Raw genomic sequence first — 13457 nt, 5'->3', positions numbered from 1 at the left:
CAAGATGGCATTTGAAGCCATGCACGAAAATAAATGAGGCTGACTACAAAGCACTAGTTTTCTATCCGTTTTGTTGAAAGAAGTGTACTTCCTATCAAAATCCATCCCTTTTCATCTTGCACTTTAGTCCCTTACCTTCTCAAGGTCTCTCTTCTCTCCTCACTCCCAACAACCTCTTCCTTTCTGCTAAATATTCTCCCCTAAACTCAAATTTCCATTTCTCTGCTCCCCTCATAATCAAATCTCTATAGGCTGTCAGCAATTCTATCCTATTCACAATTCTTCCAAATCCAATCTGGCTTCTGCTTCCTTACAACTGCTTTCATCAAGGTCATTTAAAATCTCCATGTTGCCAAACCCAAGGGACATATGTCTGTGTTCACTTGACCAGACCCCTCAACAACATTTGGCAACTAAGTACTCCCTTCCTTGCTGAAACAGCCTGTCCAAAATTTCCATTTCATCGCACGCTCCTGGTTTTCCTCCTGTCTCATCCACTCATTTAACAAATGATCAGGGAATACCTACTATGTGACAGACACTTTTTTTGGTGCCTAGGACATGCTAGTGAACAAGAGACCAAATCCCTGCCTCTGAGGAACTTCTATTCTGTGGAGATGGGGGGAGATGAGCAATAAATGCAAAAAATAAATATGCTAGAAGGTAACAGGAAAAAGAGCAGAATAAGGAGTGATCAGGGTGTGTGTATGGAGGTGGGTTATGAAGTTGAATAAGGAGGTCAGAGGAATAGGTGTTGCTGAGATGGCAACATTTGAAAGACAAGGAGTTAGCCTTACTGCCAACAGTACGGCCGGAGTGACTGGAGCTGAGTGAGAAAGCAGCAGCAGAGTAGGAGATAAGGTTAGAAGAAATGAGGGCCAGATATATAGGCTCAAGGACCACTCTAAGAATCTGGTGGCAATTGTTAGAATAATTAGTGGCAGATTCTGGATACTCTGAAGGTAGAGCCAGCATAGTTTCTCATGCATTGGATGTGGGGTGAAGGTAGGGATGAAAAGGTGAGAGTGAGAGAGGAATCATGGATGACATTAAAGATTTTGGACTGAGAGATAAAGGGGTGGAGCTGGCATCAACTTAGATGGGAAGGCTGCCGACAAAATAAGTTTGTGGTGGAAGAGGAGGAGTTCAAGTCTTGGGCAGTCCTATCTACCTGAGGCCATCTTGCCTCCTCCACCCCAATTTCTAAATGTCAGCACTCCTCCAGACTCAGGTCTCTACCCTTTTTTCCCTTCTTAGATTATCTCATCTACTCCTATGGCATTAAATACCATTTAGATACACAACCGCCAAATTTAAATCTCCAGTCTAGCTAGACTTTTCACCTGAATTCCGGATAGTTTACTGGACATATCTCCACCTGAATATTTCAAAGGCATCTCAAGCTCAACATGTTCCCAAACTTCCCTTCATTTCCAGTGACCCCTGATCTGACCCAACCACTACTGTCTCCAGCCTGAACTACTGCAATACCCTAACTGGGCGTCTCCACTTCCGTCCCCAGTGACCTTTTAAAACCAATCATCAAGGGGTGCCTGGGTGGCTCAGTTGGTTAAGAATCTGACTTTTGATCTCAGCTCAGGTCTTGATTTTGGGGTTCTGAAATCAGGCCCCAGGCTGGGCCCCATGCTGGGTGTGGTGGACCCTACATAAAAAACAAAACAAAACAAAACAGAAAAAACTCACCAAAAAACAAGCAATCGACGTTATTAAGTTATTTAAACCATGATATAATATGTACCAATATTATATTATCAATGATGTATTTCTTTTTTCTTTTTTTTAAAGATTTTATTTATTTATTCGACAGAGATAGAGACAGCCAGCGAGAGAGGGAACGCAAGCAGGGGGAGTGGGAGAGGAAGAAGCGGGCTCCCAGTGGAGGAGCCTGATGTGGGGCTCGATCCCGTAATGCCAGGATCACGCTCTGAGCCGAAGGCAGACGCCCAACCGCTGTGCCACCCAGGTGCCCCTCAATGATGTATTTCTTTAAAATAGTTCACTGGCTTCCCAGTAATGCTCACAGAATAAAATTCAATCACTCTACTGGCCTACTGCATGAACTGGCTCTTACCTACTTGTCTAACTTCATTTCATACCACTCTTCACTTTCCAAGCTATGATCCAGCTTTCTTTCAGTTTATCAACGTTACTTCAGGGACTCGGTACATGCTGCCCTTCTGCTTAGACTGCTCCTCCCTTGTGCTCTGCATTTCTCACTCTTCACTGTAGTCATCCCTCACTATTTATTCCTTCTACTTATTGTCTAATCCACTTCAATGTCGCCACCTTAAAGAGGCCATCCCTGACAACCCTACCTAAAGCAGTCCATTCTACCCACCACTATTACTTCTTATCTTAACATTGTTTACTTGGACTCCCCCTCTTCTCCACTGGAATGCAAGCTGCAGAAAAATGAGGATTTTTGTCTTTGTTGTTCACAGCAATGTCCTCTGGCACTTTCTAAAATCGGAATTTACTATTTACTTACCTCCTTATGGACTATTAAGTTCCGTAAAAGGCAGGAACCAGTCTCTCTTAGCTTATCATTACCGTCCCAGTGGCCTTCATACTGTGTGGCACACAGCAGTTTACTGGTATTTGCTGAGTTAATGTATCATAGTATGAGAAAAGGAGACTGAGAAGTAAAATTAAGAATGACACTGCAGAAGCCAAGAAGGAAAATTTTAAGGAGGAAAAGGCCAAATGTCTTGCGACTATGCTCTGACTTGAGTCTTCCTTATCTCTGCCTGGGCGTCATTGATCTTACTGTCCTCTCCAAGTAAGTCATCCAGTCGCCCCAATTGACGGTTCTATTGCAGCCATTCAGTACCCACATGGAGGAAATGCTTTTAGAAAAGAATTCTTAAACTAGAGAGTAAGAGAAAAGTAATCAGAATAAACAGTGTCAATTAGGAAGGCATCTGTTCTAAAGGATCAGTAATCTAGCTAAAGACAGGTCAAGTAGTAGCCTTTTTTTTTTTTTAAGATTTTGTTTATTTATTTGAGAGAGAGAGAGACAGAGATAGAGAAAGAGAGAGAGAGAGAAGAAGGACCCTGGGATCATGACCTGAGCTGAAGGCAGATACTTAACTGACTGAGCCACCCAAGCAGCCAGTAGTAGCCTTTTGTTAAATTCGGGAAGAGAAGAAGGTTGCTTAAAACCAGAGTTAAAGAGACTCAATAGTGACATGTATGAAAGAATACCAGACTGAATACTAAAACTAAAGTTTTAGCTGGGGACAAGATATAGGTGGAAACGGTCAAGTTATTATAGCTACATAGTTACCAACAGTCCGAGACACAGATGACTAATTCCATAACTTTCTATCAACATGATTCTCTAGCCATTAAGATCACTGAAACCTGTCTAGGAAGACTGACAGCAGAAACCAGCACCTTTTTTAAATTTATTTTTTTGAATTATTTTTTTTAAAAAAGATTTTCTTTATTTGAGAGAGAGAATGAGAAGGGGGGAGGGGCAGAGGGAGAGGGAGAAGTCAACTCCCAGCAGGGAGCCCGATGCAGAACCCGATACCAGGACCCTGGGATCATGACTTGAGCCAAAGGCGGATGCTTAACCAACTGAGCCACCCAGGCGCTTTTGAAATCAGCATGTTTTTTAAAGTCGCATTGTAATGACTACAATATGTGAGTGGAGGTCATGTTGCTATCCTGAAAGACTAGATGAAGAGCAAGCTTTTGAAGGTCTGAAGCCACTTCTTGGCATGAAAAAAAATTATTTAGAGGAGGTCAGTAGGAGCTATTTCAAATTTTAAAATCTTTGATTTTTGGGAGTTTGGCAAAACCTTTAGATTTTTTTAATAAAGATCTGAGAGAGAGAGAGAGAAGCAAACTCCCCACTTAGCAGGGAGCCCGACGCAGGACTTGATCCTAGGACCCTGAGACCATGACCTGAGCCGAAGGCAGACACTTAACCAACTGAGCCACCCAGGCACCCAAAACCTTTAGATTTAAGATGCTTCTCAAACTCTGAGGGCTAATCCTTGATGAAATCCTCATTCTTATGGTCTCAAGAACAGTTCAGAGTTTTCCGGTAAGTACTCTTAAAAAAAAAAAAAGAAGCAGCTTTGCAGGATATATTCTGATCATGTTCTCACTGGCCAGGTAAAACATGAGAAGGCATATCCTTAGAGTTAATGCCAATCTCCAAATCCTAAGGATCTCTTTATAAAGATATCAGAAGCCTCAAGTTAGTAGTCATGACTGCTCAGAATACACTGCAGTCTATTTTACAATTATGGAACAGGACTCATCTTCAAATACTGCTCCACATTTGAAAATACTGATGAAATCATACATTGAGGTTGAATTCACTAAAAAGCACCGACAGGGAAACATAACAGGCTTATCTGGGAAGTAAATCTGCTCATCAATAAACTGTGTCACTAAATGGTAGGTATTATGTCCTGTTCATTTCTGTTCACTGGCCAAGGCCAGTAACTGGGATATAGGAGGACTGGATAAACATTTGTTTAGTTCATTCTCTAATACTTTGTTGGAAGAATAAGCAAATGACCCTCAGAAGAGAATGTGCAGTTGATTTATGACCATTGAAGAGTCTACTCAATTTTTTTCTTGTCAAATTTCACTACTATCTTGGTGCCATCAGTTTCAGGACTATTGCCAACCATGACTATTACTAACAACATCTTATTTGCTACTATGCTAAAACATGATTTAATTTGAATGGCTTCCAAAGAGCAGCGGAAGTCACAACAGAAAAACCAATGTAGACTCTTAGGAAGTTCCACCACCTCCCTTTTTTTTACAGTCAAAATGTGGGATGGGCCATTGATATAACCCATCCAATATGAAATGACAGTGATGTCCAGGCTGGCGTCACACAGCACTTCGTCAGAAAGAAAAGCTCAGAAACAGAAAATGTCAACAAACACCATGAAATAGAGAAGTCTCTTGTGGTCTGAGAGTTGGGAATGCATAATCAAGCAGCCTTCAGCTTTGACTTATACAGCCAGGACTCTCACCAGATTTTTCTGTGGGATGACATATTAAGCCTCTCATTTACTATTTAGTTCACCAAGATTCAAAAAAGGTATTTTCCATATATATTTCTTTAGAATGAGGAATACAAGGAATAAGGTTTTGCCCAGTTCAACTTGGGACAGATACACTACCTCTCCCGTCAGACTAGGAGAAACCTGGAAAAGAATGCCATAGCCTCTGGGTTGATCAAATCCTGACAATCTGAATGGGCGAGTATTGAAACAAATACCCCAAACTAGTTATTATTGAAGTCAATTGCTAAGTCCAACAAGATCTGAAGAAAGAGGTGTAGCTCAAGTCTTGGTAATATATTGGGAGTTCTGGTAAGTCAAGAAAGATTCTGAATTCTTTTTTTTTTTATTTTTTTTATTTTTATTTATTTGACAGAGATAGAGACAGCCAGCGAGAGAGGGAACACAAGCAGGGGGAGTGCGAGGAGGAAGAAGCAGGCTCATAGCAGAGGAGCCTGATGTGGGGCTCGATCCCATAACGCCGGGATCACGCCCTGAGCCGAAGGCAGACGCTCAACCGCTGTGCCACCCAGGCGCCCCAAGATTCTGAATTCTTAAACAGACTGGTCTTTACATGATATTGTTTTTTTGTTTTGTTTTGTTTTTTTTTTTTTAACTGATGCTGGATTTAATAATTTCCCACAACAAAAACAAATCCGGGAAACAATCTATAATTCTAGTCCTAGGTAAGGAATATGGGTCCATTTTGTGCATCTCCTGTAATTATTGCATTAGCCTATAGTCAAAAGTAGGAAATGCTGGGGCGCCTGGGTGGCACAGCAGTTAAGCGTCTGCCTTCGGCTCAGGGCGTGATCCCGGCGTTATGGGATCGAGCCCCACATCAGGCTCCTCCGCTATGAGCCTGCTTCTTCCTCTCNAGCCTGCTTCTTCCTCTCCCACTCCCTGCTTGTGTTCCCTCTCTCGCTGGCTGTCTCTGTTGAATAAATAAATAAAATCTTTAAAAAAAAAAAAGTAGGAGATGCTATTGAGATGTTTTTGGAGGTCTTCAACAGCACCATTTTGGGAAAGGATATGAATGGCAATTACAAAGGCTATTATATCTTTGGTAGCCGAGTTGTTAAAACATTCAATTGGGGTAAGCATTCCACTTTCTTACACCACTCCAGATTCTGACCTGTTGGTCCAACTGCTCACTCTTTCTACAACATCTCCGAAAGATGCCAATCCAACCACTGTTTGGACATTTCCAGCCAATTCCACAGTCAAACAGATTACTAAAGGCAGTCTGACTCCTTGTAACCTTTCACCTTGGCCCTGGTTTTGACTGCCCAAGCCACACAACTCATATCCAATATCCATTTTACTTTTCTACTTGTCTTCTACATATGTGAAAACAGTAGCATTGTCTAACCTTAGTCTTCTTTCATCTCTAAAGTAACTCTAGTTTTCTTATCTGTTGCTTTTATAGGAAATTCCACATGCTCTAATTCCACTTCCCTCCTCTGAATAAAAACAAAACCAGGGGAGCTTGGGTGGCTCAGGTGGTTGAGCAGCTAGACTCTTCATTTCAGAGCAGGGTCGTGGGATTGAGCCCTGCACTCAGTGGGGAGTCTGCTTGAGATTCTCTCTCCCTCTCCTTCTGCTCCTCCTCCCTGACAGCATGCTTTGCATCTCTCTCTCAACTAAATCTTTAAAACAAAAAAGACACCAACCCTCCCAAAACCCTCTTACATGCAATTCACACAACTGAATATAACTGAAATTCAGTCTGACCAATCCAATGTAGATGTCTGAGTAGCATATAAATACAAGTGTTACCTTGTTTAGCTAGAACTCTACAATGCAAGCTCTTTTCAACTTGTCATTCTCCAATAACATATAAATATGTACCTCATCTCTTTGCATCATCTCTATACGTGAATTCCTTAAACCTAATAAATGTTTTACATATTTCTCTACTGAATGATACCTCTCTGCACACCCCAAATACCGAAGCCACGGAATTCTATCACCACCCCCAACCCCATTCTAAGATTCCAGAGAATGCTATGTATTTCTTTCTTTGGCTAAGATAGACAACATGACTTTCTCCCAAAGTTTTTGTCTCTCTCCTTTACTTTTCAGAAATAAATTCAGAGAACCAATCTCCTTTACTGAAATCTGCTATTTTCCAGGGGATTATACTGTCAAGTATTTCAGATGCTACTGCTTTTGGCAAAATTAGACTTGCAGCCTCCCTATCCATCAACTTGCCCCCACAAGTTTTGTGATGTATTACAAAAAAAAAAATCGTTCATATCGTGTGTGTGTGTGTGTGTGTGTGTGTGTGTGTGTGCGGTGGGGGATTGAAGAGGAAACAATTTCTCTCGTAAGAAATGGCTTCTGAAGGGGCACCTGGATGGCTCAGTCCATTAAGTGCCCAACTCTTGATTATGGCTCAGGTCAGATCTCAGGGTCATGAGATCAAGCCCCACATCCATCGGGGTCCAAGCTCAGCAGAGTGTCTTTCTCTCTCTCCCTCTGCCCCACCCCCCCACCCTGTGCTCTCTCACTCTAAAATCAATCAATCAATCATAAAAACAAAAACAAATAAATAGCTTCTTAAATCATATTTATCTAGAAGAAATGCAATCTAGTTTAATAGTAAAAAGCACCCAACAGAAAAAAGCTCCTATTTATATTGGTTATTTTTCATTAACAGAAGAACTTAACTCCTTGGGAGTTAACTGACTATTGGGAGCAGGTGACTATTCATTTAACAATTTTAGATGAGAAGACAAACCAAATTTTTTCTAAACTGTTCTTCTACCATGATTCATTTCCTTAGCCTGCACAGATCTCATTCCTACTCCCTGGAAATCAAGAGAGAAAGACAAAAACGTGTCTTCTCCCCCCATAAAACCTCCAAACTTTAATTGGTTAAAAAAATAAATAAATAAAAAGAATTTCCCCCCATAGCTTACCGTACAACGTACAAACACCAGGAACTGCTTGTCAAGCAGTTCCACAGTCCCCACATCTACACTGAGCTTCCAATGGCATGTTTAGGTGCACACCAACATGAGTGACAGCTCACTGTCCACAAGAAATTATAAAATGTATTTTCCACATAGAAGAGAAAATGCAGCTGGATGCATTTATTTAAAAATTAAAATAGCTTCTCTCATTAATTAATAGACTGAATTTACAAACCAAATTTTTAAAGTTTCTTATACACCTGGGTTTAAATGCAAGGCTCTTAATACTTTAATGTACACCATTAGCAACTTTTATTTTATTATTCTCCTTTTACACCTTAAGTTCTTAGTTGTATAACCTGTATCAGATAATTTGGGTAAATAGTGAGACAGGTTGGTTCCTAAAGCAAATTTTCCGTTTCAGTCAGAGCCACAGGAAATCTATGTAAAAAAGTGCTTTGAAATGTTGGGAAAGAACTGAGGATGGGATGGCGGAGGAACAAGGTCAATAAGAAGCTAATCTCACAACCTCTAAATATTACTATTTTCAGATATGAACTCATTAATACACCAAATTCTTGAAAGGTAGCAACTGAGATCTTGCTTGGCTATTTTTATCCCACAGATCAAGTGAACAGAATCTAAGCAACACTACCCTTTGGATTACTTATCAGTTGGTTATGACAATTTGCCAAATCGGTTAAGTGTTGACTACATGGCCAAACAGGATAATCCAACTTAGCTGAGAAAAGATAGCATTGATCACTAAAATTTTAGGGAAAATGGCAAACAGGTGAGATTTGACTTTAGCATTTTTCTTCTTTCCCTTTCTGCAGCCCACAGGCTGTTTCTAGTTCTCCCACCAAACCTTCCTCTTAAAAAGGCTCCCCAAATAGGAACCCCACAAAGTTGGAACTGATAAAGAAAGCATACCTTCTAGTATTCAGATTTTAAAATGGACAAAGTTAAAGCAAACAAATCAAGTAAAAGCAATGTCTGTGAACATGGAAAATTTTCTTACACTCTTTCTCTGCTCATCATGCCTACTCCAAAAGAAGGGAACACTTTAAAACGTATCCTTTTTTTAAAAAAATTATTTTAAACAATCATGTAATACAAAATAAAAAACCAAGATCATGAGTACCTACTCCTATTTTCAATCATGCATAGCTCACCTGAGGATATAGTCATGATCTTTCCCCAAGTGAAAGGTATAAATGCTTTATGGAAATAAACTGAGTGTCTCATCCCTAGTTCTTTTAAATTCTTCAATTAAACTTAATACCTTTATATCATAAAGTCAACCCAGTAAATATGAAAGGAAAAGTAATTCAAACGATCTAAATCTCAGAATGGGGTGAGGTTCGTCCCAACTTCAATTCTAGATCCAGGCTGAAGTACTTCCACCATCCTTTCCTCTCATCCTACCGCTTTCCACCCCAACTTGTGTGTTTATGTGGCAGCCACGACCCGCCCGCACCCACCCTAAGTCAGATCTCAGTTCACCCAAACTTGACTATTTCCAGTTCTAGCCTCTCCAGAAACTTGCTAATGACTGACCGCCCTGATAAACCCATTAACACTAACGTGTCAATGGCTAATTAAGCTACTCCTCCTAAATTACATCCCTGCATTTTTACAAAGGCTAAGACCTTAACCCAAAGGATTGATAAGACTTATAGTGGAACTTGCGAGAACGACAGACTTTGGAGATAACTGGCCTTTCAAATCACAAGGTCTCCTGAGTCCCCTACTTTTTTTTTAGCGTACGGAAGGCTCTTAGAGCAGCAAGACCGGAAGTTGGTACAGGTATTGTTGATACAAAACAAAGCAAAAAAAAAAAAAAAAAAATCCAGNAATCCAGCGAGTGGGGCACTCTCGCCCCCTAGCCCCAGGTCCTCGCCTCGGTCCCCAATCGAAGAGAGCGAGATGACCAGCAAGGGAGTCCTCGGGGGGGGAGGACCGGGGGGCAGAACAGCACCGTGTTTGGTTTCAGGCCTGAGAGCCAGGGTAGGCAGGTGGGGTGTAGGGCGAAGCGAGGCGGCGTCGGTCCCGGTTACCTGCGGCGAAGTGGAGAGGGGTGGATTTCCTGCCTGCCGTGTCGCGGCTGTTCACCTTCTCGGGGGTCACTAGCCTCTTGACTCGCTCCACATCCCCGTTGCGGCACGCCTCGAAAAGCTCGCGGGCGGCTGGCTCTACGGCCTCGGCCGCCGCCCGCGCAAGCCGCACCCCCACCGGCGCAGCGGCGGCCCGACATGATCCTGGCCGCCGCCACGGCCAGCAGCAGCGCCAGCAACGGCAACAGGAGCCCCGGCCCTGAGAGCAAGAGGGCGAGGCCCCCCGGAGGAGACGCGCTCAGGGCCCGGGCCGCTCGGCTCCCTGCTGTCACCGGGGTCGGCGCAGTCCCATGGCCGCGTCGCCGCGTGCCCCTCGCTCGGCCCCGCGACCCCCGGCTGCCCCTCGGCGGCGGAGGCAGCGCGACCCCGCCGTTCGAGCCCCGAAGCGACGCGGCGGCGGAAGCTGGCAAGGCCCCTCCTGCCAGCTCCGCTGAGCCCTGGGAGGGCACGTGACGTGGTGCGGCGCGTGCGCAGTGGTGGGAGACCGGCCAGGCAGGTTTCTGAGAGCGGGGCCTTGCGGAGGGGCTTGTGGGAAATGTGAAGCTAGAACTTTTGGCCGCGGGACGAGAAGGGGCTTCGTCCCACCGCCATCTTTGCAGTGGGTTTTGCTGAAGTCGAGTGGTTTTCGTCATTGTCTTTTTTTAAAGCATGGATTTCCTGAGCTGAATTTCTTTATTGTTATTACACAGAAAAGAACCCTTGAAAGTTTCCCCTCCGATCTTGCATATTATTTTGAAAATCTTGGCGTGGCAATTTTCTATTTTTCATCTTTCACAATCCCTTTTCCCTGGGGGATTTCTTTTCCGTTTTCCTTACTGCCTCTTCCCTTTCCCTGCAACTACTATTCTGTTGCTTCTTGTGAGCCACATCTCGAAAACGAATGAGTTGCTTTCCACTTCATGGGAAGTTTGGACGAGCTGCCCCAAGTTCATTTAAAATTAGGAAAACAATGAAAGTTTGTTCCAATTCTAAATTAATAATTGAGAGGGATGGCTCTGATTAATTACTCTTCCCATAGTTGTTAGCTCAGAAGTTACTAATGGGCCCATAAAGATATCAGCATTGTACTGACTCGGTTGGGATGTGGATACACTGGGTATACACCAACAAAGTTTAGTGATTTACTATAACATATGTACCATCAAAGGAAGGAAAGCACAGTTAATTGTCACGCTTAAGGTAGTGCTCTAGCTGTTATCATTCCCTACTCCATGCCCTGGTCTCAGGAAACTGCTTGAAAGTAAGCTATGCTTACATGAAATGATACATGTTGACCTTTGGCATGCTGACAAGCATTTTTCCCCTTGTTGTCTTTAACTTCTTAACCTGTTTTTCAGGAAATTCAGTTTCTGTTTGGGAATGTTGACTCACTACTGTGCAAGAAGATAGAGGATGTACAGTTTTAGGAAGGAACATTTTTATACATACGTAAGTTTAAATATATATACATAATAATATATTTAGTAATTTAAATTATATTGCATATTAATAAAATGAATATCCATGAATGCATGTAAGAACTAGAGCACCAATACTATTCCATCTACCCTTTTCTTTCCCATTTCATCCACTTGCCAAATGTGTTCCCAATTTTATTATTCTGTGTATACTAATTTATCCTTATTAATCCTTTCCCATGTGTGTATCCCTCAACAACATATTGTTCAGTTTTACTTGTTTTGGAGCTTTATAAAAATGTCAGTCTTTGTGGTCTTTTTTCACTTGAGATGTTTGTAAGTCTCATGAATTCATTTTCATTGCTTTATAGAATCGCCTTGTATGAATATACCACAAATTTACAATTTTACTGGCCGCTTGGTTTGCTTCTAAGTTTTGGTATTATGATCATTTTGTTTTTTTATAAGGATTTTATTTATTTGAGAGATAGAAATGCAACTGGTGTCTTCAACCAGTAAACACACTTCTCCATTGCTTAAAATTGCTAATTGTGACTCTCAGTAAATGGTTTACAGAACTCACAAATGAGTGTTGACTCAGGATTTGAAAAGCACCACAGGAATGGACTACCTAGGAATAGAATTGCTTAGTCTTAGGGAAAATGAATGTTTACTTTACAAGGTAATGCCAAATTATTTTTCAAAGAGATTGTTAATGATGTATATGCCCACCAGCAGTGTGTATTTTTTAAAAAATCTCTGTCCTTGTCAAGTCTTGGTATTGTCAAATTAATTTTTCCAATAAATATAGTGGATGTAAATGGTATTTGAAAAAGGTCTTAGTCTGCATTTTTATGTATACTGAATGATCATTAGGAAAATGCAAATGGAAACCATGATGTGATACTACTGCACATCCATTAGGATGACTACTATCAAAAGAACAGAAAATAGTAAGTGCTGATGAGGATGTGGAGAAATTGTGGAATTCTTGCGCAGTTTTGGTGGGACTATAAAATGGTGCGACTACCATGGGAAACAGTATGGCATTTCCTCCAGAAATTTAAAATCAGGCTATCATATGATCCAGTAATCCCTCTTGCATATATACAGAAGAATTGAAAGCCTGATTTCTAAGAGATATTTGCACAGCTGTGTTCATAGCAGCATTATTCACAACATCCAGGTGGAAACAACTCAAATGTCCACAAGCAGATGAATGGATAAATGAAATGTGGTATACATATACAATAGAATATTATTTTACTTTTAGGGGTGCCTGGGTGGCTCAGTTGGTTAAGCTTCTGCCTTCTGCTTAGATCGTGATCCTTTTGTCTTGGGGTCCTGGGCTCTAGCCCCAGAGTCAAGCTCCCTGCTCAGTGGGGAGCCTGCTTCTTCCTCTTCCTCTGCCTCCCTCCCTCCACCTCTCTCTCTCTCTCTCTCAAATAAATAAATAAAATCTTAAAAAAAAAAAAGAATATTATTCCACTTTTAAAAAAGGAAGGAATTCCTGTCATATGCTATGACATGGATAGAGCTTGAGGAAAATATGCTAAGTGAAATAAGCCGGTTACAAAAAGGACAAATACTGTATGATTCCACTTATATGAAGTGTATTCGTTTGTTAGGGCTGCCATAATAAAATACCACAGAATGGGTATATACATTTCTATACCTTAGCAAAAAATAAGTAGAAAATATAATTTTAAAGTCTATTATGGACAATTTCAAACATACACAAAAATAAGGAGAATAGTATAATGAACTCCCTTATAACCATTACCCAGCTTCAACAATTGTCACTCTTTTGCCATTCTTCTTTTATCTCTTCCCTTATTTGTAAAATAAACTATTTAAAATGATTTTTATTAACTTTTTTTAAAGATTTTTTAAAATTTATTTGACAGAGATAGAGACAGCCAGCTAGAGAGGGAACACAAGCAGGGGGGGTGGGAGAGGAAGAAGCAG

General features: G+C 41.4%; 1 protein-coding gene across 1 annotated transcript in view; it reads right to left on the bottom strand.

The window, feature by feature from the left end:
* TNKS2 (tankyrase 2) overlaps nucleotides 1-10530 on the bottom strand; it is a 65362-nt gene extending 54832 nt beyond the window's left edge. Inside the window, 2 exon segments of the mRNA XM_034662943.1 lie at nucleotides 10036-10190; nucleotides 10192-10530. Of these exon segments, the coding sequence (XP_034518834.1) occupies nucleotides 10036-10190; nucleotides 10192-10232 (196 nt within the window). The 5' untranslated portion in view covers nucleotides 10233-10530.
* Between the last annotated feature and the right edge of the window lie 2927 nt (nucleotides 10531-13457).

The sequence above is a fragment of the Ailuropoda melanoleuca genome, chromosome 6 (assembly GCF_002007445.2).
Source record: "Ailuropoda melanoleuca isolate Jingjing chromosome 6, ASM200744v2, whole genome shotgun sequence".
Lineage (NCBI taxonomy): Eukaryota > Metazoa > Chordata > Mammalia > Carnivora > Ursidae > Ailuropoda > Ailuropoda melanoleuca.
The sequence above is the reverse complement of the archived record's forward strand: the minus strand, read 5'-3'. Positions and strand labels throughout refer to the sequence as shown.